The following is a 26,660-nucleotide window of genomic DNA, read 5'->3' as shown; positions in this document are numbered from 1 at the left end:
TATATATATATATATATATATATATATATTTATATATATTTATTTATTGGTCATGGCTGTTACTGCCTATAGTCATCTACAGAACTGGGAATGGCTCAGATTGATTTTGAGTTGGAGAAGATACTGATACTGTTCTCTTGTTAGAAAATAACCTCATTAAGCATGGCTACTTTTTAGGACAAAGTATCTGCCTGTGTACCGGACAGAAAATATCAGCATTTAACTGGTGTTGATTTTCCTTTCCCTGTTCTATATCTGGCTAACAGCGCTAACATGCACAGCCTTATACAGTACAGCTGGCACATGGCTGAAATGAGACAATGACAGGGGAGCCATTAAGGCATGGTAACTCTGTTGAAAACTGAACTTTGAACACACACACCTTCTTTACAAACTAGAAGTGCTTAGTAAGGTAACCATTGCCATAGATACAAGCACACATGGGTTGGATCCCAATTGTGCATTTTTGTGTGCAAGTCATGGTCATTATAGAGTCCTAATGATGGCAGCTTTTTTGGTAGGCACCAGGAGTTCTGATCACGGGTTGTAAAAGCATTGGTATCATGAATTGGAGGTCTTAATAGTGACGGGTCCTGTCGGTTCTGAAGCAAAGCTTTTGCACCTTTACTGTAGCAGGAACTTGATTGAATCTTTGCACTGGTAATGCTGACTTTTGTTGCAGCAAAGTCTTGTTTAAGCTTGTCCGACCTGCTGGTCCAGCTTCCCCTCCACTCATAGTACAACCTGGCTCACCTTTTATGCAGTCACCGCCTATCATAGTTTCAGTGTTTCCTCATTCTCGCCCTGTTTTTTCATACCAACTGAAACAACGTCCTTTCTTATATTTGTTGCAATAAAGTTTTACCCACAATTGATCATAATAATATAGTTAAGGAGGCTACTTTAAACAAGAACAGCTTTTCTTCCTGTCACCACTTCTTCTCTTTACTATGGATTCTAATAGTGTTTAGGGTTTTTTTGTGAGAAAAATAAAATGTAAAATATTTTTGGTGGAATTGACCTGTAGAATAAAAAAAACTAAAGATTTGAAGTTGATTCAGTACTGGTGTATAAGAATCACATCTGTGCCATATAGGTGGTGTGCTGTACACTCCAGTACAAGAACCGTAGCATAGCAGTAGGCAGCAGCAAACACAAAACAGCATATGCCACTGAAACATTGTACCTCCATGAAATGGCACTGCAAAGGACATGCTATTCTGTTACTTGCATGTTTCTGACTGACCAACAAAAGGCCTTGCTGGATAATCTGAATTAACATACTTGCCGATTACGTCTTCATTATTGGAGGCCAGTAGTTGGCATGCAAGTTTGGCCAATCGTTTTCTAACCCATTACATGGCGGCAAGAACATAATCAAGGGCTAATGTAAGAAATGAATTGATTAAAAAATGCAACTGGAATTTGCAACAGTCTGTTAAAGAATGTCTTGTAGTAATGCTTAGTTAACTGTTTCATCCAGTCGTTAAATTGTGCAACGTCAGAAACAAAGAGGAACTGTTTTGTGCTGCATTGAAGGAATACAATAGTGACCCATAGGGTGGCGTCTTTATTCTCCAACTTGAGACACAGACGGCCCTAAAAGACACGCATGTGTGGGAGCAGGTTTTTTTTTTTGTTTTTTTTGTATGGCAGATATTCCCGTTAATATTAAGAAACTTCTGGCCATACAGAACACCTACCTGACATGTTTTAAACAGCCATATAATAGCCTGCATTTGACATAACTTGATTGAAAGTAAGTAAAATTAAGAAGTGGTCTAAAAAACACAAAAGGCTGGCCAGTCCTAATTATATTTTTATAATTCACATTTTGAATGCAAGACTTAATGGTATCAGTGTTTTTTTATATCGTAGTATCAATTATTTAACCTTAAGTTACGATGATTAACTTTCAAGTGGATGTGAACACCGGAGATGCACTAAAATAACATGTGTCCTAGAGAGGAGCTGTGTCTGTTGTAGCCACCGTTTCCAGCTAAGACTAATCACTTCTGTCACCTCGGCACAAAATACCCCGAGTGCGTCGGATTGGAGGCCGCCTGTAACGTTAGCGGGTGTGAAAACGGCGAAGCTAAATGGTCAGACATGGCCTGAATATGACAAGAAAAGCAAGTGGTGGGCGAAACTACAAATGCTCCAACCTACCTATGCAAGGAAAGGGTCCCGCTCCAGGCAGTTAAGAACTGGGTTCAACATATGTCTTGCCGAGGCTAAAATATTCCAGTCGTGGACTGCTATCCCACCATTATAACAACATTGACACAAAGGTGCCCACTTTACAGACCTGTGGTCAGTTTATAGTCATTATACAATTATCTTAAAATATTTTGCTTTGAAAAAAAAGTTGCCATATCTAAATTCTTTATTTTCAAGTTCCTGCTTTTAGATATGTTGCCGTTTTCACAAGAAGATTGAACATTCTGCAACCGTTTCATGCATTCAGATTTTTTCATGCATTGTATCATTTCTTGGGGCCAAGCAAACTTATAGTAAATAAACCCTTCAATATATACTTGATGACATAAACATGTTTTCCCTATTCTATGAACTCCTTCCTGTAGTATAAGCCACCATAAACCTATATAACAAAATAACATAATATATGGGGAAACCGCTAGGATGTTAAAAGATACCTTGATACAGATAGTGGGTCATTCCCCCAAGCATTATCCCCACCCATATGCTCCATTCATGCAGAATGAGACAAACGGCAAAACGGTTTTGATTCTGTTCAACAAAATAAGCCCAATGGTGAATTGACTTGTTTCCATAGTGTCATGCACCTTTTTAAAACCGTGTTAGGTGTGTGCGTATGGCTAAGATCCTCATTGTGGATACATCACCAGGCTGTTTCAGATGAAAGTATTCACCGTGTTTTGAGTAAGGAAAGGCTTACTCTGCACTTCAGCTTTTCTCTCTCCTTGGCAATAGCATACGCTGGCAAAAGGTCATGGACCATTTATACCAAGCTAGTACAAGTAATGTAACAAGCACATGCTGTTTTAGTGTTGTGCACTGTGCCCACTTAAAACACTCCTCCCAATCTGAAAAATTTGACTTTTTTTCTTAATGTCTTTAGCTAATGTGGAATCGACAATATGACGCATGTTGACCCTTCAATTGGTTGACCGAGCCTCCTTGAATGGGTTAGGACATTTGACAGAATATAGATTATCTGTTAAATACACCCACGTGTGTTCCTGTTAAAATACCAAGACCGTTGGATTTATTATTAGGGTAGCTGTAGAGCACTGGGGATGCTTAACACACATAAGGCATAGTGTTTGTTTATCATCTTGTTTGATGTTGTGAAGAATTTGCTGAATTTGTTGATTACCTTTGATGGTACTGCTCTGTAGTATATGCTTTGAGCGCAGCTGCCAGTTAACCTACTGTGTGTGTGGGTGTAGCAGAATATCTGATATAGATGTAATCAATAGAAGTCAATATTGCTATTAACTGATTGATGTTTTTGAGACTGTAGGACAATTGACTTGTTTCAGTCCAACATCGAGAACATCACTACTGCCTTTGGGTCAGTCTGATATCAACCATTATCACAACATACAGGCCACTTGTCATAGGAGGCCTGTTACAAGCACATCAGGGTGAGAGAAGAGGGAGTATTAAAATAACATGGAGGGCAAATGTCCAGACAACAAAAGTTAGGCTGGGTGGACATAGGGCTGTGTATTAGGCGACGCAATACGTGTCAGGATATAGGAGATGCAGTTCAATGTATTGAGATACTGTTAACAAGGGTCAGAAAAACAATAAAATAAAAATTGGCATTCCTAATCATTCTATAGCTTGTTTTCCGATAATTCAAAAAATAGTCAATGTGAAATAACCGCATGTTAAAACATTTTTTTTATATCCTTTTTTATTTTAATGTTTTTTAAAATTATTTTATAATTAGTGCTGGGCAAGTGAACGCGTTAACATAATTGTCGGCGTTAATTAATAAATGCGTTAACGTTGGTTTTAAAATTTTTATTAAGGGGACATTTTTAACAGAAAAACCGGCCAGCGAGCGGTGAACAGCTGTATTTGTGTGGCGTCACTTCCTTCTGCTGCCGCCATATAAAAATAAATGATTCATTTATATTTATATTAGTTTTTAAAGTGTTTGTTTGTAATATGTATAATAAGCATCATTGATATCGCTACTGAGAATTTAACAAACATAAAACATGACGTAGATAGGTTTTTCAGTTTTCAAGGTGTATATTTAAATGTCATCTCTTACACGCATGAAGATAAAGTTGGGAACACCGGCTGAATATCTATTATCAGAATCATAACTGTATTATAACTGCTACTGTGTAAAGGGAATACTGCTGTTAACAAGAACTGTATTATAACTGCTACTGTGTAAAGGGAATACTGCTGTTAACAAGAACCTGATGTGTTTAAAGTGTTTGCAAACCAAATGTTATGTGCCAAGTGCGCAATACACTACTTTTGAATTCATTATTGAATTTTGCACTTAATGTGATTAATCGCAGAAAAATCATGCGATTAATCACGATGAAAATTTTGAATCGTTGCCCAGAACTAATTATAATTAATTTTATTATATTAATAAGAACTTTCATGCAAAATGAACAAAACTGTTCTTAAGTGAAATTGTGGAGGGAAAAGTATTTCCAGCTACACACTGACTTTGCTGACATACATGCACAAATACAGAGTAATCCCATTAAGAAGATAGTTTGATTTAACTACACTGGGGTATTCCCATAAACGGAGCTAAACTTTTCTGAAGAATTTGAATCGGTATGTGCTTATTATCCATTTCTGCATCATGATATCTCTACATATGATTTAATCACAATAAGATTTCATTGAAAGACAATTATCTTATTGAATTGTTGCCTAGCCCTACCCTTTACACAGCTGTTTGTAGGCATAGCCAGGAGTCTGAACCTGCAACTTGGCATTTGGATGAAAGGGAACCTGGTTTTTGACTTCTGAAAAATAAAATGGTGACCGTCACCAATTATCATCCGAATTAAACGACCATTAAGTTGCATGTCTATCCGTGTATTGATGAAACAATACCTCTACATTACCCTTATGATAATTAAGCAGAGAAGTGTTAGATCCGTTTTCAACCTGAGTAGTTGGTTCAGACGATGTGCTGTGAGACAGAGCCACCCTCATGATACGACTACTGTGTCCCCAGGTGGTATGGCCAAGAGAAGGACTACAATGTCCTAGTCATGGACCTGCTTGGACCCAGTCTGGAGGACCTCTTCAACTTCTGTTCTCGCCGCTTCACCATGAAGACGGTCCTCATGCTGGCAGACCAGGTATCTAACACTTGCACACATCCGGCTCTCTGCAATGTTCTGAAGCAATGAGCTTGGTTAAATATAAGCAGCAGGGGGTGCCGCCTCTCGGCAAGAAGGTCCTGGTTCCAACCTGCTAGCTTTGTGAGTCAGTGGTAAGCATGGGCTCTGCCTGGGTTTCCTGTGGGTTTGCCAGTTCAGTCTTAGGTATTGGTGACTTTAAATTGCCCATATTCATTTAAATCAAGACCTATATTTTAGTATGTTATATGCAGAATGGTCATAACTTCAAAATATGTAACCGTGGCTTTCTTTTCATCTTCAGATGATCAGCAGAATTGAGTATGTACACACAAAGAACTTCATCCACAGAGATATCAAACCAGACAACTTTCTCATGGGCATCGGCCGTCACTGTAACAAGGTAAGACCCGTCTCAGTCCTACACAGTAAGTATGGACTATTGAAGCTCTCAATAGAGCTGTTGGCATGGTGGCCATGTTAACTTCACAGTCCTGGTCTCTTCCCCAATCCTCAAATGTAGCTTGAGTAATGGTGAACTCTCCATATACTATATTACTGCCTCTAAAAAAAGCTTTTAATGGCTATGACACTGTTCTGCTGTTTCAGATCCACGGCATGTTTTTGTAAGCCTGCAAATGGTATCAAATGTTGTACTGTTATCACTTGTTTGACTGACGGCAACATTACTACCTGTTCTGAGCACAGCAGAAATCAACGAGTAACAGTCTTATATCAAATATGATCCAAATGAAGAGGACGCATAACGAGTGCGATTCCATATGAATCTGTTCATATATGATGACTATGGGCGGTGGAGGAGTTGAAGTCACCTTTCCACAGTTAAATAAAAGTACAAAGTAATACTCATTTATCTTGTGCCCCTCAAGTGTTAGTTTATGTGGAACATCAAAGTCTTTCATTAAGTTTCAATATGACACATACATTATTGGATTTCTTTTTTTTAAGTTTGAGGTTTCCATAGTTTTTCCAAAGTCTTGTTGCATATCAGTTTTATAATCTCTAAAATCTATCGCATCAAACTGTGAACAGCTGCATGTAGATCATGTACAGACGTGCATGATGGTTAGCCAGCTATCGGTACAAATCAGAAATGGAAGTTCAAAAACTTGTGACCGTGGGATTATATGGTTCTATCTGCATTCAGAGTGGCTATTGATCTCCAAGTGATCCGCAGGCACCCCACTATAGAAGAGCAGGTGTGTTAAGAGAAGCCAAATAAAGACATGAATGATTAATACATTTCCAATTAAATAGATAGCCAAGTAATGAAATATATTGATGAATAAATATCGGATGAAAAACGTAAAATACCTTCCTCATCATAATAATAATACTTGTAATTATAAGGTTCTATTTGCTTAGGCAGGGCAAAAGTGAATTGTTTTAATACAGTAAATTCATTTCTGAGGAGTTATGATTCAAGATATTTGATAATGGCCAACAATTCAATCGCATGCTTTACTTTAGACACACAAAGTCTTTGATTTGACTAAATGCTTAAAAGACCGATTTAAACTGACAATACTATTATTAATGTTCCACTAACAATGCAGTTCACCTCGTTAGCGTTCCCGATCACTTTCTGCTGATGCTTCTTTTAGCCTCAATTCTTTTTTGTTTTCTGCTGTTCTTCTTTCTTCCACTTCTCCACCTTCTTGCACAAAGTAGTTATGAGCTTTGAATGTAATGTCTATGCTGAAAAGACACAAACTCAACCATGCTAGAGTTAGCATTCAATTAGTAAATGTTTAGTAACTAGCTGCATAGTACTACATAGTACATTTCTGATCCTTAAAGAAGTCCTAACTTTGAGTCATTCATAATTGCTGTGTAATTGACCGTATCAATTCCCTAGCGTCAATTGTTGTTAATTTTGCCCCTTATAAATGATTTCTTTAGGTGTGAAAATAAAATCTTTAGTATCTGAGTGATGCAGATTCAACTAGAAAAGGTTTTTGTGTAATTTGGGTGTACTGGCCCTTTAAGCCTGTCTACACTAATCTAGATAATTGTAAAAAGTTTCAAAACCCTTGTGTTTAAATTGTTTTCCAAAGGTTTGCCGTCCACCATAATATGCTCAATGAAAAGTTTAACGATCTACAACAAAATCTTAGTCCCCAGTGTTTTTGTGTTTGGTTTTCCATAAAGCAGGTCACACGGTACAAAGGCATACCTTGATGGGAAGTATAAATGATGGCCAAAATGATCAAATCAAGTTAGACAAACATTTATTCCCTAAATAATGTAATTCCCTCTTCATTATACAGATAATTGCTGATTAAAAAGTAAAGGTTGCAGGGTGGTGTAGCCCAGTTTCTGTGTGCTGAATTCTTGCCGAAGAATTGACTGAATTGTGGACAATGATGCTGGTTTTCTAGCTACTCGCACACAACACACATTGAAGTGATTTTGTTGTCTTGTGATGTCATTTGTTTGAGTCTGGTCAGAGGTGTGTATAATGAAGTTGCCTGAAATTCAGATTATTTTGAGCCCTTGCAGACAGGCAACGTCTGGTTAAGTTATAGCATGTGATGTATGTTTTACCTTTGTGCCCAACCACCACTGACCTGTCCTGCTTAGTGACAGCCTGCTGCAGCCTGCTTCTCATCCCTGACGCTGCAGTCTAGCTACGTTTGTTTGTTTCAAGTTAGGGTTATGGCTAATATGGACTAACTTAAATAGGATGTAATGGCTTTGATGATTATTCCATTGCAAAATTGGGTAGGTAACTTGTTACAGTTGTATAGCACAATCAATTAAATGACTACTTTTACATACTCAAGACAAGAGTGGGACAGCTGTATGTCATGACACAGTAGTAGTAGTCCATCTTATAGCAAAGCTGAGTTTACTGTGTACTTTTGGAAGTGTCAACTGAAGTCGTAATGCTTGATCTTTTCACACGTTAATGCACATGCAGGGGTTGACAGTTGGCAGGCTGTTTGCTGGGGTCACTTGACGTTATGATGTTCTCTGCATGGGCCAGCGCCAGACTACAACCTTTGTAACATGTTTCATGTACATTTACACCGGATTTTCAGAGAATGTATGGCGGGACGTGTTCTGCTGTAATTATTAAATTTGCGTATCACTTTAGTATTAGACATGAATTACAATTTCTTGTAAAGAAAAAAAGGAATAAACATGGTTGTAGTGAAACCAGTGCGACTGCAGAGGCCAACATTATAGTTGTCCCACATTTGCATGACTATTTAGAGAAGTTGCTAGCTATGGTATTTTGTATGGAATTGGGTCTCTCTAGGCATCTTGTTGGAATTTTAGCCAAATGTAGTCTCTTTTTGTTGCAACACCTTTTGCCTGTGAGAACATTTTGTCAGTACTAAGTGTACAGTCAGCTCATGGATGGTTTGCTTAACAATACAAGGCTTACCGATTGATAGACTTAAAATATTTTAAGCAAAGTTCAAATTAAACAGTACCATTTGTTTATTCTTTCTTGGGCATCAAATGTCCTCAACGTCTCTTTTTCACATTGGTGAGGATAAAGAACCTTGTTGGACTAACAATCTCCAACACCTTCGTAGTTGGTCATAAACTTCTGATTTTCTTTTCAATCAGTTTTGAAGTGCCAATATGTGCGTCAACACGTAAATGTATTCTGAAAAATTGATTTTTTTTTTATATTGGCACCAGCACCTGATGAGTGCTCGTGCTGATATTGATGTGTTTAGGGCAAAATGGTGCTGTTCAGTATCTTGTTGCATCTCCCGAATGGTTTAATAAGCTATATCACTTCAGCCTCTGCACCTTTTTTCTACACTATTTTGATTGTCATGTTCACCTCCAACTGAGGTTAGTCTAGGTCAAATGCTTGCTTTGGATAATGGGTCTCAATGCACAAGTTGATGTCTCAGATTTCAGGGAAGTTAAAACACTAGACGTATACACTAAGTATAACACTATGACTTGGTAACCACCGTTCTGGGATCATGCCCCAGAGCAGTGCTAGAACGTACATGTTTTAGTTTGTCCCGAAGCGGGGACCGCTGTTTTTTTGGGTGTCACTGTTTCACAGCTTATGGTTTAGCCTGTCATTACACAAGTACTTGTAGTACATTGTTCATTTATTTGTTTGATAATGCTAACAATCTCTGGAATAAACCAGCACTATATCACAGCTAACCGTATGCGTGGTGCTTTTGTCCATCATAGTGACAGATAAGAGGCAACAGTTTGAGTTGCTGAGTCTGAAGATGCCTTAATGTGATACAGGTGATCACAGCCATTTCTCTCCAATACTAACTCAACTCCAGTACAGATTTAACCCCTTATGTCTGCTTTGCTGCGTGTGATTGATGACATTGTCCATGTAAACAAGAGGCAGGAACTCTCCCTATGTAGTAAGTGGTGGTCTGTGAACAACTTGGTTAAGATAATATCTCACCAGTGGCCTGTTAAATCTTTCTTTGTTACCAGACGTTTAATATGAACTACTTGTTTTGCTGGTGGAGGAAGGACAACCATGGGCTCTTGTCTTTACCATCTGCTGCCGACATCTCCTCCCTCCCCCAGGTCTTTTCTGAGCCATGGTGTTGCCTGTCTGCACTGGCCTTTACTGTCACTGTCAGACATGATATTGAAGTTTCAACATGTCCATGTTTCATGAGACACTTTAGGCTTGTTGTACAGGGTTGATCTTACCACGCTTGTCCTGACAGAAGAAATTCCTAGTCATGTGGTTTCTTCTAGAATGATCACATCTGTACCACAAGGACTTAAAAGTGTATACTTTGCCAGTGTAGGTCCAGCCTGGGATGGGCTTATCCTAGCTGTACAGGACACTGTTAGTTGTATCAAAGGGAGATAACCATGTGGGTGCAACCAGAAGTGCCTGTTGTACTCATGCTAACTGTGACTGAAGGTGGATAGAGGCTGTGTGATTTTGACCCCTGCCCCTCTACTGTCTGCCCTAGTGTTTAGACTCGTCAGTGGGGAAGAGGAAAAGAAGCTTGGCTGTTAGCTCTTCTCAGGACCCATCTTTCTCAGGATTAAACCAGGTGTGACCTTTACCACAACACCAGCTGCCTCACAACAGCAGTTGTCGCTTTGCAATCATACCTAACTACTACACTGGTTTAAAGTGAATCAGACCACCAGCACCCATCTTGCACTCATAATACCCAATGTATGTACTCCCCCACCCAGTGTGCACTTACACACATTACAATGGGAGAGGATAGCAAACTTGCCACCAGCATTGCCTAGGGAGTGGCTATTGTCCCATTTAGTTGTCCCTCCAATTGTGGTTCAATTGGCTTCTTGCTGACATTAAAAGGCTGTTTCTGTCTCTTTATTGTGATGTCCTGATAGTAGTTCATATCAAACCCGATCTCAGAGCCAAGACCATATTGATTTAACTAGATCCTTATATTATTCAACAGCAGGATATCTAACGAAGAATTAGCAATTCGGCTCCCAGAACTTGTTTCAATCGTACTGATAAATACTAAATCAGTATGCATCCCATCCAAATGTATAGATGACTATTAACATACAGTACTACATAATAGTCTTATATCCAATGCATTTTTTAAATCTTTTCATGAGATCCCAGCTGAGCTGCATATTTAACAAAAAAAGTTGTGTAAAGCAAATGAAGAACAAAACTAAAACAAGTCTTTTTAAAATGCTAAGCATGCCTGCAAGCCTTATTTTTTAAGATGCAAAGAGAACCTGAGCTACAATAGAGTTGCTTAATCAAATATGGAGTAAACTGTCACAACCCCTTGTTAAAAAAGCCAACTGCTTGCCTTTCTAGTTTTATCCATTTAGCCCTGTTCAGCTGCTTCACGTGAAAATGCTCACATTGAGAGGTGACTGACGGCAAACTTTTAAGGACTTTATCTTTCACAATTAATGTCTTGCACCGGCTTAGCATAACTTTGCAATTCAATTTTCCATCAGTGTCAAAATTACATTTTCCATGGGTGTCAAAAGGGCACGTGACTCTTTCATGTAGCACTAGCCCCAAATGGCTTCCAGCAGGCAGTTGGTTGGCAGCGTGCGACATATTTTTAAATTTGAGATGGTTATTTTCTTTCCAGAGGGTCCTAAGACTATTCTCAGGCCAATGTAAATATCACATGCTTTACCATTGGCTGCTTCTGCTGTCCAAACAGGGTTTTCTCTGATTTTAAAATAGTTTTCATTCAAAATGTATTAGTGTTTTACGCTCCGAGTTGGTGAAATTGTGCAAATACAAGTACTCATTTGCAGCACTGTAGATCCGTCTGAGCAAGCCTAAATTACACTAACTAGAAAACGTTATTCCATTCAGGGCTTGAAACTAACTACAACTGTACATTTAAATGGGGATAGGTAAACATTTCCCTGAAGCAGCTAGCCTAATAAATGAGTTCTTCTATAATTGACTGGCCAGAATGGCGTTGTACTTCAGGTGTGCTGAGAGGGAGGTGCACCTGAAATCTCAGAAATGTATTCTATTCAGGCCTTTAGTTTGTCTGAATTTACCAGACTTTCAAGACACTTGTTTAAGCTGCTATTCCAGATTGTCTGGTACGGTATCATTATATGTCATAGCATGGACCAGGAATGTCCATATATTGTGCAAAGCGGCAGTGTCATTTTGTCTTGGTTTCCATGTTGTGGTGGTGTGACTGTTTGAAACTTTTTTTTTTTTTTTCCCAATAAAGTTTCTCCATAACTGTGTAGATTTGGAGGAAAGGAGATTTTCAAAACTTCCGTTTCACCTCTGGTTGTTTTCTATTGAAAGTGCCTGTAATAGGGTTGGAAATTAGTTGTTGTGTTAAAGATGTCGCATCAGTATTCTGTTCTTCACTTAATGGCAATATAGGCCCTGGTATCAAGTTTGTATGAGAAGACCGCCATGTCGACCATGATCTGCTCTGCTTACATTCACAAACAACATGGCATATACTGTTGACACCTGTATGACGATATTAATAAAATACAACTTTTTAGAGATCTGAACTTCATGTGGGTAGAAATCGGATGATGAAAACATTCCCTAAATGTACCAGTTGTAGAGATCTTATAGACCTTAAATTGACCAATAACTGCGTTATATTTATTAGCATAAAGCCTGGGAGGTGGAGTGTGACAGTAATCTTAAAATACGATTGAACTGTTAGACCTTCACTGCAGAGGTGTGTTCCCTGGACTTTTACACCAGTAACGCATTTCTTTCACAGTGGCTGCTCCGACAAACTGCTGAGGTCTATGGGACAACAGGGCTTGTCTTAACTATTGAGGATGTATGTAGATGGATAAGCTGACAAAGACAGGCAGAGTCCCGAGGCTGTCATTTTATGCCATAATGAACTCCTGTCATTCTGAAACAGATACTCTTGCTTCTGGTCCCCAGGTGGTCTTGATGTTTAAATTAGCAGTTAGCACACATGCATGGATGTGAGGGTGGGGTGGTTTGGTGTGTCTTTGTGGTCCACTTCTTCATGAAGTGTTCAACTTGTGCATGATCGTGGAGTACACCCTGGATGTTGACTGTGCTTTAGAATTACACATGACATCTGACTGCATCGCTGGTTGCCCCGCATAACACAACCTGTCAAAATTAGTGTAATTAAGTGGCCTAATTGTCAGATGGTCGACAAAACTAACTGTATTCCACTTCTGAATCTCTTATGCAGAAATCATTCACTTTCGTCTTTCGTAGCCGCTGCACTTAACTGTTGCATCGGCCATCAAACGGAATTTGAGGGTGCTCTCACAGCCCATTGACCACAATGTGTTTTAAAGGAATACAACTTAAAAGGTTCTTTTAATGCTTAAAAGAAAACAGCAATGCACTGCCACTATGGTACTGTACGAGGGAGGTAAAAACTTGAGAATGAGTCTGGAAGTTGGCTAGTTTGACTTTGGTGTAAGACTATTACCACCGTGAAGCTATGAGAAGTGATTATTTATTAGGGATGTAGTTGTTGATGTGACCCCCCCCCCCCCCCCCCATGCATGTTCATGTTGTCACAAGGATCTCCTCAATCAATACGACAATGTTTTCAACATTCATGATTTACAACAGGACTCAGCTAATTTCCTGTGTTTTTAAAATCTTTATTTCTGATTAACTTTTGGATTATCATTGCTGTGGGGTGTCACTGACGGAAAACCACAATGTGTTCTCTCCCTCTCTGTCAGTTGTTCCTTATTGACTTTGGTTTGGCGAAGAAGTACCGAGACAACCGAACACGACAGCACATCCCCTACAGAGAAGACAAGAACCTGACTGGCACAGCACGCTATGCCTCCATCAATGCACACCTGGGCATTGAACAGAGGTCCGTGCACACATCTCATATCTGATTCTCAAAGAAATTCTTCTTCATTTCTTCCATGTTTTAAGATGCATGTTTCTGGATAATTGGCATAATAGGCATTTGAAAACATAGGGACTGTTTCTCAGTTGAGCAGAGCTACCAAAGGAAGACTTGAGTTGACTTTCACAGGTATCTGGTTTTACACCGGTGCCACCAGCTTCTTAACATTGTATTTTCCTGACTGTCTTTATGTATGTGTGTAATTTCACCACATTTATTTGACTATTATTTACCAGTTAGACTGATTAGGGCTGCTGCTGATCTCAACATTTGGGGTTGGTCGCGTTTGACGGTTTTAGACAGATCAGACGGATCAGCAGAAAAACAGAAGCAAATATAATGTTTAGTTTCCCTGTTTTTTGCCACCGACACCATTTGTTTGTCGATGATCCATATTGTCCAATACAGATACAATAAATACAATTTATTTATTTTTCTTAGCAGCTGGTATACAAGGCTCCAGACTCTTTTTTTTTTTTTTTTTTTTTTTTTTTTTTTTTTCTCCACCTCCCCAAAAATGCTTTCAACTTCTCTAAAGTCAGCGTAAACCATCAAAGATTCTTAATGTAATGCAAAAGGATCTTGAAATTTGCAGTTTTAGCGTGCATGCATGAGAGCTCTGCTCAACTCTGAGAAACCAGTTCCCATGTTTGAATGCCAAGACCAAATACACGACAAAATCTGAGCTGCACCGTCTTCCACACGGACATGTTCCGTTGTGTCGAAGTAAAAATGGCATTCGGTAGCGGCACACGCGTTAAAATGTGACCGGCAAAAACCAGATCTATGACACTGATCGGCTGGTCATGGCCTATCGGCTGAAAACGGGGCGGTTTGGATCGGCTGCCGATCAGTCGGTGCATCTCAAGACCAAATGTTTCTGAATATAAAATATGTCAGAGAGGCAGTGCTGACTGCTTCTTTACTCAACAACTCATTCTGTTGTCTGCAGTCGCCGTGATGACATGGAGTCGCTAGGCTACGTGCTGATGTACTTCAACAGAACCAGTTTGCCGTGGCAGGGATTAAAGGTATGAACATATAACGGACTGTGGTTATCCAACTCTATTCTCAAACTGTTTTCTTTTTGTTCATTTTAGTGACATTTAAATACTCTTTGTAGGTGTGTTTTACAGTATGTGGTTTTTACAGCTAATTATTCTTGTATGAGTTACGGTGAGCATGATGTTTTTAAAGCCGAGCATATCTTAAACCTGGTCAGTGGTCCACTTGACATTCCCAGGTCTGAAACACAGAGGGCACTTGTACTGGGGGTCAGCCGCAATGTGTGGATACTGAAATCGGTTACTTGTACATACAAAGCATGCACATTTATGTTACTGAGCTACTACAACTGCAGGGAGCTGTGGTGCCTGCATGATTATTATGCTGCAGATATAATAACTCAGATACTGCATTTACGGAACGAAGGTGAAAATCCATTTGAGTGGTCGTATGTTGCTAGTAGTGTATTTGTGTGTTTGTCAGGCTGCCACAAAGAAGCAGAAGTATGAGAAGATCTCAGAGAAAAAGATGTCCACCCCTGTTGAGGTCCTCTGTAAGGTAAGAAAAGGTTCAACAGGGACAGTGGTAAAAGTTGTCCTACGCCACATTCACTCAGCTGAATTGTATAAATTCATGTTTCCAGGGTTTCCCAGCAGAGTTCGCTATGTATCTGAACTACTGCCGTGGATTACGCTTTGAGGAGGCTCCAGACTACATGTACCTGCGCCAACTGTTCCGCATCCTTTTCAGGTAAATGGACATCGCATACTACACCATTTTGCCAGGGCCTGTCTTGGTGCCAACGTTCATTCAGCCCTGTCTTTTGTGCTACTTATGACATAATAAACCTAATTGTATGCCAAGTAGTCTGCTCCAGTCCATCACTTGAGCTGGATAAAATGACGGCGGTCGCCATCGATTGCAGCTAATATATTAATGGGATGGCTGCTGAAACTCGATATTTAACGGGTTCAATTATTAACGAGTTTAGTATTGCTAGATTCTGACGTAACCGGGTGTTTTAGCCATACATTTCAACGTTCATTTAAAATCACGCTGCAGCACCTCCTCTGCTCTGTTTGTCAGGGCTGTGCTCCTACACACGCACACACACACACACACACACACGTACGTGTTCATCAATACAACTTTTCAACAACCATAAACATGTAGCGGAGCAATATTAATTAGCTCAGTATGTCGTCTCTCATTCACTGCCTCTGTTTAACACAAGCACAGCACGCTAGCTCCACTGATGGTAAACTGTTCCAAACAAACACAAGCCCGTCTGTTTGTAGTCTAACTGTTGAGCTTAGTTGGACACACATCTTCATTTTGGCAAAGTCTTGTGAACTTGTCTGCTTGCTGAGACAAAGCTGTCCCTCCCCCCTCTACCAGCGCTTCACTCACACATATGGTTTATTTATTTACATTTTAGATTTGTTTCCAGTCAGATATTGAGTTTATTTAATGACTTTGTTCGAGAAACAACAAAGTTATATTCAAAATACAATCAATCCTTTTCAGAATGTATTCTTTTTTTAAAATAATATAATAGAAAGCAATAATTTAGGTGTGAAAGTGAATAGATGAGGGTTAATAATGGACTGAAGAAGTATAGGGGCGACTGTGGCTCAGAGGTAGATCGGCGGTTCGGTCCCTGGCTCCTCTAGTCCGTGTCATGTGTCCTTGACCAAGACACTTAACCCCAGAGTGCTCCTGCAAGCTGTGCCTGCAGTGTGTGAATGTGTATGAATGAATCTTGCATGGTAGCCTCTGCCATCAGAGTGTGAATGATGACATGTAGAGTTAAAGAGCTTTGAGTGGTCTGAAGACTAGAAAAGCGATGTAAAAGTACAGTGCATGTACTATTTGTTGATGAGACCCTAAAGATCTCCATTAATGAATAAGTCTTTGTCACTCAGTTGTAGTATAAATACACAAACAAAGCATGCTACATTAAGTTCAGATGAATTTCTAAGCCATCACCATACAGGATTATTTCTTTTCTTCCTCCTATTCCTTCTGTCTTCCTTCCCTCTTCTTTGTCCGTCTCATCTGGCCTTCCAGTCTCTTGCTTCGTTCCCTATGCCATTGTTTGCTTGCTTCGTTCCTTCTTTCCCATGTTGCTGTTCTTCCATAACCTGTTTTTACAGCTGATTGTTGGTCATATTGGGCTGATAACGTCTTTCTTTGTATTTTAGGACTCTGAACCACCAGTATGACTACACATTTGACTGGACCATGCTGAAACAAAAAGCAGCCCAGCAGGGGGCAACCTCCGGGGGCCAGGGCCAGCAGGCACAAACCCCCACAGGCAAGCAAACTGACAAACCCAAGCCTAACATGAAAGGTTAGTAGCAAACAGCCAAGCGACGTTTTTTTACAGACACCAATTGCTGATATATTCATTCAGGATTGTATTTAGGACTATTAGATATTGTTTTATTCCCTAACCCACACCCCAGTGCCCACTTTTATTTTTTTTTTAAAGAATAAAACACCAAATTGGAACTCAAAAGCAGATAAAGCTTATTATTCCTGTTGGAATGATGAAGCCAAACAGCATTACAAGTTTCAGGAGGCACCTTAAAAGAACAGAAAAACCCAAATAAAAGAATTTGATACAATTGGTCTGTCTTGCAGAAGCAAAGACGTCCTTGGGGAATTTGACTACTAACTTTGCTGCCATTCTGTTCCTTTGTTGGGGCTGGACAAAAGGCTCTCTGTCTTAATGCTGACCAACTCACTCTGACTCCTCTGCAGTCTGTCTTTATTAACATTCCCACTCAAATCTTTATTGTTCCCCCTCACTCAACCCTTATTTTTCCGTGCTATTTGACTGACATTAATGATCCACACATGGTGTCAGGCAGATGGAGACTAGTTGTGACTCATTAGAGACAGCAACCTAAGCCAAGTTGGTCATCTGTGATGTTGCTGTGTGGAAGTTTCCATGGTCATGTAAACAACTTCACAATCTGGTTTAGAAGCTGTGTACCAATAAGTAACCAATGAAACCAGGAAATACCCTTTTAGGATATTGGGATTTTGACAAGTTCTAAAAGTGTAGTATGAGTATTACACTCAACAACACAACCAACACAAGGGAAGGCAGAGATGTCAGCATGAGAAGAGCAATGATCTTTGTTAAGGTTGAACAGCTGTCTTTTGTAGCAGTTAATTAAGCATAATGCTTTAAGACATTTAAACAAAGGTTTGTGTTATTGTGAATTTTCATTTCCACTTAGAATGTATATCTGTTTTAAATATCTCTTATTGGTCTCCTTAATAACTAAGAATTAATATCTGTATCAGCCCTGAAAAACAAACATATCGGTGAGGCAACTGATCACAGAACTCGTGGTTGGGACCGTTTCGGGTCACGGATCGGATCAACGGAGAAGGGTGCAAATAGAACTTTGAGAGATGTTTCTATACGAGGCTCCAGACTATTTGTTTTCACCACTGTCCCGAAAAATATTTTCAACTATACTACTGCATATGGCTACTTTTCAAGAGTACTTTGAAAAATCAAACAGTCTAGAGTATAAAAAACTGCATTTTGTTCAATTCAGTATCCTGTGAGCCACCTCACTACATAAACATTACAAAAACCAAACCTATGTCCTTGTGCAGTACATTACAAGTGTTCTTTAATCTATGGAAATGCACAACAACTGTAAGACACAGCACTGAATGGATACGAGAGGGTCACTGATGTCCACATCACTATGCATCTTAAAACTGACAATTCCACACCTCCACCCAGTATGCCGGCATGGTTTTTGCACCACACTGAATGTGATTAGGATAAAGTGGGCATGTCTGTAAAGGGGAATCTCGTTTGGTAACCCAAAGGACCCATTTTCATTCTCACATCTTGAGGTGAGAGGTCACAGTTTAATAAACACCAGGGCAGTTTAACATCTCCAAGATTTAGCCTAACTTGGGAGCGTTCAATCAGAATCGGAACCATTTATTGCCAATGTTTGTAACATACAAGGAATTTGTCATGGCAGGTGGTGCATAACATTAGACAATCAACAACAATCATTCAGCCCATGACATAGTTTGTCTCTCCACTGTGTGGGTGTAATGTTGATACCTCGGCACAGAAGACCAGGAGTTGAATGCTGTCAGTTTCATGGCTATTCAAGCTGTAGAGGTTCTATCAAAGGCAGCAAGCCAGCTTTCCAATAAAGTTATGTACAATGTATTGTACAGTTTAAAACATGTCATGCTGAAAAACCTGATATAATGCTGGTGCTTTCTAATAGCTTTCTTTCATTTTTTTATTAAGTCATATATTTTTCTCATTTTCTCTCCCATCTATTTCCAGTTGAGCAGTCAGTGATGGCAGTGGCACAGAATAACTGCTGTGAAGATCTCAAGTCTACCTAAACTGCAGTCAACACTGCAACTCTTCACTTTCATAGTTCATAAAACATAAAACTAGAAGTTAGAAAGAGCCCGAATGTACCTACTCTGAACCATGAAGGTAACCGCAGACTTCCTGCTTCTTCTGTCACGTCTGCGGCCACAATGGCTGCTTTGCTCAGTCTTTTACTTTTTTTGCACCTACAGAAAGTCATGTGTTAACTTCAACACAATGCTGCTTGCTAAAAACATTTTAAAGGACAAAATCTAAAACGCTCTAAAAAGTAGACTAATACTTGTATGGTCCTGGTCCTGCCAGATTTCTAGCTTAGCGTACCAGATTAGCATCTCTACTAGACTCTGGTTCAGCGACGTGGCAGGAGAAGCCTCTCCTGACAAGGAAGCTTCTCTTGAGGCCGAAGGCTCTTTACAAGCTGTTCCAACATGTCCCATCTGTCCGTCCACCCAACACTTTACTTTTACCTATTTGCTGGCTATAAAGCTCACACTATTTTAGGGAACTCAACAACCATCGGTAGTGTGAATATGCAATTCAAATCTTTTCAGTCCCCTCTGACAAAACTTTGCAGCACATGGGCGACTGTGGATCAGCGGCTCCGCTAGTCCATGTCAAAGTGTCCTTGTAACCCCAAACTGGTCCTGTAGGCTGTTTCTGCAGGTATGAATGTTAGTCCTGATGGGCAGGTGGCACCTTGCATGGTAGCCCCTTTCCAAGTACTTTCAGACCTGTATTGTATTTGATTGAATAAAACGCTTAAAGAGATTAAACAGATTTCATTTAATCCATTAAGAATTTCTTCATTGTGGATTCTGGTAGAATAATCAGTTACTACTTTCCACACTTGAGTGATCCAACACTGGCAGGATGAAGAGTGAAGAATCTTCCAGTAAAGTGGAATCTGTTGTTTGGTGGTCTTCAAAGGTGTTCACGTTTCCGCCGTACAGCACACAATGTTTTAGCTCTACCCAGAGTCTCTGCTTTAGCCATTTACATTCTTTCTAACACATTCTAATTTAAAAAGCAAGTGACCTTTCTTTTATTTTGATTGACATGAACTGTATCCAATGGTAGCATCCATGATGCCAGTGCTACCTGTATCATAAGGCTCAAGGTCCCATAATAGGTTTTAATACCAAAAGCTGATCTACAGTTGTGTGAAAAAGTGTTTGCCCCTTCCTGATTTCTTATTTTTTTGCATGTTTGTCACACTTGAATGTTTCAGATCATCAAACAAATTTAAATATTGGACAAAGATAACACAAGTAAACACAAAATGCAGTTTTTAAATGAAGGTTTTTATTATTAAGGGGGGAAAAAATCCAAACCTACATGGCCCTGTGTGAAAAAGTGATTGCCCCCTAAACCTAATAACTGGTTGGGCCACCCTTAGCAGCAACAACTGCAATCAAGCGTTTGCGATAACTGGCAATGAGTCTTTTACAGCGCTGTAGAGGAATTTTGGCCCACTCATCTTTGCAGAATTGTTGTAATTCAGCCACATTGGAGGGTTTTCAAGCATGAACCGCGTTTTTAAGGTCATGCCACAGCATCTCAATCGGATTCAGGTCGGGACTTTGACTAGGCCACTCCAAAGTCTTCATTTTGTTTTTCTTAAGCCATTCAGAGGTGGACTTGCTGGTGTGTTTTGGATCATTGTCCTGCTGCAGAACCCAAGTGCGCTTCAGCTTGAGGTCACGAACAGATGGCCGGACATTCTCCTTCAGGATTTTTTGGTAGACAGCAGAATTCATGGTTCCATTTACCACAGCAAGTCTTCCAGGTCCTGAAGCAGCAAAACAGCCCCAGACCATCACACTACCACCACCATATTTTACTGTTGGTATGATGTTCCTTTTCTGAAATGCCGTGTTACTTTTACGCCAGATGTAATGGGACATACACTTTTGTCTCTCCGTCCACAGAGTATTTCCCCAAAAGTCTTGGGGATCATCAAGATGTTTTCTGGCAAAACTGAGACGAGCCTTTATGTTCTTTTTGCTCAGCAGTGGTTTTCGTCTCAGAACTCTGCCATGCAGGCCATTTTTGCCCAGTCTCTTTCTTATGGTGGAGTCATGAACACTGACCTTAATTGAGGCAAGTGAGGCCTGCAGTTCTTTGGATGTTGTTCTGGGGTCTTTTGTGACCTCTTGGATGAGTCGTCGCTGCGCTCTTGGGGTAATTTTGGTCGGCCGGCCACTCCTGGGAAGGTTCACCACTGTTCCATGTTTTTGCCATTTGTGGATAATGGCTCTCACTGTGGTTCGCTGGAGTCCCAAAGCTTTAGAAATGGCTTTGTAACCTTCTCCAGACTGATAGATCTCAATTACTTTGTTTGTCATTTGTTCCTGAATTTCTTTGGATCGCAGCATGATGTCTAGCTTTTGAGGATCTTTTGGTCTACCTCACTTTGTCAGGCAGGTCCTATTTAAGTGATTTCTTGATTGAGAACACATGTGGCAGTAATCAGGCCTGGGTGTGGCTAGAGAAATTGAACTCAGCTTTCCAAAGATGAACCACAGTTAATTTATGTTTTAACAGTTAATTTATGTTTTAACTTTTTCACACAGGGCCATGTAGGTTTGGATTTTTTTTTTTTCCCTTAATAATAAAATCCTTCATTTAAAAACTGCATTTTGTGTTTACTTGTGTTATCTTTGTCTAATATTTAAATTTGTTTGATGCTCTGAAACATTTAAATGTGACAAACATGCAAAAAATAAGAAAACAGGAAGGGGGCAAACACTTTTTCACACAACTGTACGTGTGTTTGGATCACAGTCCTAATACAGTGGGGCAAAAAAGTATTTAGTCAGCCACCAATTGTGCAAGTTCTCCCACTTAAAAAGATGATAGATGCCTGTAATTTTCATCATAAGTACACTTCAACTATGAGAGACAGAATGGGGGGAAAGAATCGAGGAAATCGCATTGTAGGATTTTTAATGAATTAATTGGTAAATTCCTCGGTAAAATAAGTATTTGGTCACCTACAAACACGATTTCTGGCTCTCACAGACCTGTAACTTCTTCTTTAAGAGGCTCCTCTGTCCTCCACTTGTTACCTGTATTAATGGCACCTGTTTGAACTCGTTATCAGTATAAAAGACACCTGTCCACAACCTCAAACAGTCACACTGCAAACTCCACTATGGCCAAGACCAAAGAGCTGTGAAAGGACACCAGAAACAAAATTGTAGACCTGCACCAGGCTGGGAAGACTGAATCTGCAATAGGTAAGCAGCTTGGTGTGAAGAAATCAACTGTGGGAGCAATTATTAGAAAATGGAAGACATATAAGACCACTGATAGTCTCCCTCGATCTGGGGCTCCACGCAAGATTTCACCCCGTGGGGTCAAAATGATCACAAGAACGGTGAACAAAAATCCCAGAACCACACAGGGGGGACCTAGTGAATGACCTGCAGAGAGCTGGGACCAAAGTAACAAAGGCTACCATCAGAAACACACTATGCCGCCAGGGACTCAAATCCTGCAGTGCCAGACGTGTCCCCCTGCTTAAGCCAGTACATGTCCAGGCCCGTCTGAAGTTTGCTAGAGAGCAGTTGGATGATCCAGAAGAGGATTGGGAGAATGTCATATGGTCAGATGAAACCAAAATAGAACTTTTTGGTAACTCAAATCGTCGTGTTTGGAGGAGAAAGATTGCCGAGTTGCATCCAAAGAACACCATACCTACTGTGAAGCATGGGGGTGGAAACATCATGCTTTGGGGCTGTTTTTCTGCAAGGGGACCAGGACGACTGATCCGTGTAAAGGAAAGAATGAATGGGGCCATGTATCGTGAGATTGAGTGGAAACCTCCTTCCATCAGCAAGGGCATTGAAGATGAAACGTGGCTGGGTCTTTCAGCATGACAATGATCCCAAACACACCGCCCGGGCAACGAAGGAGTGGCTTCGTAAGAAGCATTTCAAGGTCCTGGAGTGGCCTAGCCAGTCTCCAGATCTCAACCCCATAGAAAATCTGTGGAGGGAGTTGAAAGTCCGTGTTGCCCAGCGACAGCCCCAAAACATCACTGCTCTAGAGATCTGCATGGAGGAATGGGCCAAAATACCAGCAAGTGTGTGAAAAGCTTGTGAAGCCTTACAGAAAACGTTTAACCTCTGTCATTGCCAACAAAGAGTATATAACAAAGTATTGAGATGAACTTTTGTTATTGACCAAGTACTTATTTTCCACCATAATTTGCAAATAAATTCTTTAAAAATCAGACAATGTGATTTTTCTGGATTTGTTTTTTTTTTTTTTTTTTTTTTTTTTTTTTTTTTTTTTTTTTTTTTTCCCTCATTTTGTCTCATAGTTGAGGTATACCTATGATGAAAATTACAGGCCTCTCATCTTTTTAAGTGGGAGAACTTGCACAATTGGTTGCTGACTAAATACTTTTTTGCCCCACTATACATGCAGACAGTGCAGAACCCTTTTCAACAACCACTTGGATTAAAGTCACGTTTGTTTTTGACTGAAATGGATGAATCTGTTAACTACCCTGGCTTCATAACCCTGCTCTCTACCAGGCTTAAATGTGGGCTGAACACTGGTTTTCCCTATGAAAAGTGACACCCATTCACACCATGGACCAGAGGTCACTAATAGGTCTGGACCCTGGACCTACAACCGATAGATAATTGAGAATTATAAAATTTTGATGGAGCACTTCTATTTTAACTGGTGCATCTTTTCCAGCCTTGACGGCACTCGTTCAGCGGTCCAGGAAACGCACCGACCAATTGCGTGCGTTGTAAAGTGTCATGTGATGCTGTTCAGCCAATCGCGTGTATTCCGATAAGCATCGCCCCGACTGTAGTGACATTTAAACACACACGGGAGAGATGGAGAGAGACCCAACAGTCAAAGAAAGTATGAGTCAGAAGATAACATGCTCGAAAAAGAGCAATGTGAACAGCTTAACCAGAGCCTTTAACCAAGAATGTATTAAAGGTTAATTCTTCCCACAGGCAGTTTAGAACCAGTGTGTCTCGCATGTTCAGTTTAGAACCAGTGTGTCTCGCATGTTCAGTTTAGAACCAGTGTGTCTCGCATGTTCAGTTTAGAACCAGAGTCATGAATTCACTGACCGAGAATAGAGCTGAAACAAGTGGTTTAATAACTACAGATAAAGTCCATGCTCACACATTTCTCTTAGAAGATGAAAATGTTTTTTTGGTGACATTACTTCACACCTGAATGAACTAAATTTAAAGCTGCAGAACGATTCCATAAATAACATTTTTCAAAAGCTTTCTGTTTTTTTATTTTTAAATTGAAGAGACATTTATTTATTATTGGATTTATAATTATTCCAGTTGAATTTGAAATCTGACAATAAATGTTAAGATATTATTGAATTGAACTTTCTTTATTTGATTGACGGTCAGTTGTTGACTACACACATACTATAATAATTATGAGACTAAATCATAGAACAAGTGAGACGTTACTAGGATGTTCTGGACCTTTTTAATGAGGAAATTGTCTAACTGGACCTCGTTGAACTCTAACTGATCACCCCTGCCATAGACTGTGTGTGTGTGTGTGTGTATATGTATATATATCTATCTATCTATCTATCGATGCACATGCGTCTTTACCTCCTCCTACTGTACAAAGCCAAGCCCAACCATCGTGGATGCAGAAGCTGCCATCGTGCGCTGGTGACGTCCTTTGGAGCCAGTGTGCTCCAAAGAATGGTGATGCTGATCTGGTTGCAGGGAGTTTGAAACATGCAGACGCAGGTTTTTAGTGTGGTTTTAGTGGTAACATGCACCACCTCTCTTTTTAGGCCACATTCATTCTATTGTTCTACATAGACGTTTATGAAATGGTGTTACAACAACCTTGGCTAAATGTTTGTCACCTCCAACATGTAACACACAGTTGTGCCTGTAGGGTTACTGTTGTGTACAGATAGTCGATCAACTTCCTTTTCTCTGTTTGCAACTCATCACTGAGATGGATCTGGGTCTGTTATTTTCAAACGGGTACTAAACAGTGTATCCCTCCTCGCTGCTGACCACCTGCTTTCAGACACTATGCTGCTGGGGTCCTCTTTCTGTAGCTGTGACACAACTGACCACTGTTTGTCTGTAGCTGTGACACAGCTGAACTCTGTCTGCAGCTGTGACACAGCTGAACTCTGTCTGTAGCTGTGACACAGCTGAACTCTGTCTGTAGCTGTGACACAGCTGGACGCTGTCTGTAGCTGTGACACAGCTGGACGCTGTCTGTAGCTGTGACACAGCTGGACGCTGTCTGTAGCTGTGACACAGCTGGAGGCTGTCTGCCGCTGTGACACAGCTGGAGGCTGTCTGTCTGCCGCTGTGACACAGCTGAACACTGTTTCTGTCTGTCTGTAGGTTTCTGAGTGCTCTCTCTGCCCAGAGCAGAGCTGCAGAAGCGTTGGTGACCAGGACCAACAAGACTCTTCCTGGACAAGCGACAAACGGAGTCTGTCTCTCCTTCCATAATAACTATCTATGTAATGGAAATGTATAGATCTACACACGCCTTTGTCAGCTGTGTTATCTATATATTCATATGTGTATATATAATAAAACTCTGCACTCCGAAAGAAAAGAAGAATGAAAAAGCAGGTTTTTTTTGGATGTGGAGGCTGTAGCCCCCTGCCCCCGCCCCAGACACACGCCCCCCCATCCACCCCGTCTCTGTCCTCTCAGTGTTGACTTTTTGTAAGGTTTCTTTGGGAACTGAAGTTAAGAAGATAGTCAGCTGACCCTCTATTTTTCTCTCCCAGTGGAAACATCTCAAAGCATATTTTCCCCTCTTCACTCCTCAATTATTTCACTCCCTTTTACCAAGCAAATGTTAAAACATGTAAACGGAACTGTTTCTCCCTTTTTGTTTCTGAAATAATTGAATGATGCAACCCTGGATGTTATTTACAAAAAAAATCAGAAATGTTGGATTTCCTTGTTTTCTTTTTGTTTTCCTATGGTGATTAGGAGTTTGCCTGTTGACAATATAAGCAGCTGATGGCAACAGTCAATGATAGAATGATACTCTGGCTCTCTCTCTAGAGCTCTGAATTATTATTAAATCTGTTGTAAAATGGTCTCCAAAATACCAATAAAAACATGACATAACTCAGACTTCCAAGCACAAGTTATTATCAACCATCTGCACAATGAAACCCGTCACTGTGCGTGTGTTCTTTTCTCATACAAATAGAATTGTTAATAATCAAAGTCCCCCCATCACATCCCACTTGTATGATTCTCTGTGATCCTCCTCTGCCACTGCTAATGTGGTTCATCCTCATAAAGCTGCCACCATTGCACTCTGATTGGCTGAGAGTACAAACGTATGCATGCAGAACTGAACAATATCCAGTCAGAGTACCCAGAAAGCAGTTAGGATTATCTGAAATATTGAAGTTCAACGTGTAGTACCCAACGTGGGTGAGTTCTTCTACCTGAATGACGATGAGCATCAAAACAATGGAACTCTACATTGCTGCTGCACATGGAATGAATTCTATTAATGCTGCTATTGTTTGAAGTGTTGTGGATAATG

General features: G+C 40.1%; 1 protein-coding gene across 5 annotated transcripts in view; it reads left to right on the top strand.

The window, feature by feature from the left end:
- Positions 1-26,236, top strand: part of csnk1a1 (casein kinase 1, alpha 1) — a 34,958-nt gene extending 8,722 nt beyond the window's left edge. Inside the window, exons 3-10 of one of the 5 annotated variants that reach the window (XM_031878417.1) lie at positions 5,213-5,339; positions 5,644-5,742; positions 13,521-13,660; positions 14,652-14,730; positions 15,188-15,262; positions 15,348-15,454; positions 16,909-17,021; positions 25,484-26,236. In XM_031878417.1, coding sequence (XP_031734277.1) covers positions 5,213-5,339; positions 5,644-5,742; positions 13,521-13,660; positions 14,652-14,730; positions 15,188-15,262; positions 15,348-15,454; positions 16,909-17,021; positions 25,484-25,491 — 748 coding nt within the window. In that variant the 3' untranslated portion in view covers positions 25,492-26,236. Of the gene's footprint in view, positions 1-5,212; positions 5,340-5,643; positions 5,743-10,297; positions 10,382-13,520; positions 13,661-14,651; positions 14,731-15,187; positions 15,263-15,347; positions 15,455-16,908; positions 19,135-25,483 lie in introns of those variants that run through there. The other 4 variants (XM_031878416.1, XM_031878414.1, XM_031878418.1 and 1 more) reach the window with 4 other exon arrangements.
- Positions 26,237-26,660: the final 424 nt, after the last annotated feature.

This window comes from Anarrhichthys ocellatus, unplaced genomic scaffold (assembly GCF_004355925.1).
Source record: "Anarrhichthys ocellatus isolate YVR2014 unplaced genomic scaffold, GSC_Weel_1.0 scaffold177, whole genome shotgun sequence".
Classification (NCBI taxonomy): domain Eukaryota; kingdom Metazoa; phylum Chordata; class Actinopteri; order Perciformes; family Anarhichadidae; genus Anarrhichthys; species Anarrhichthys ocellatus.
This window is presented reverse-complemented; position numbering and strand designations above follow the sequence as displayed.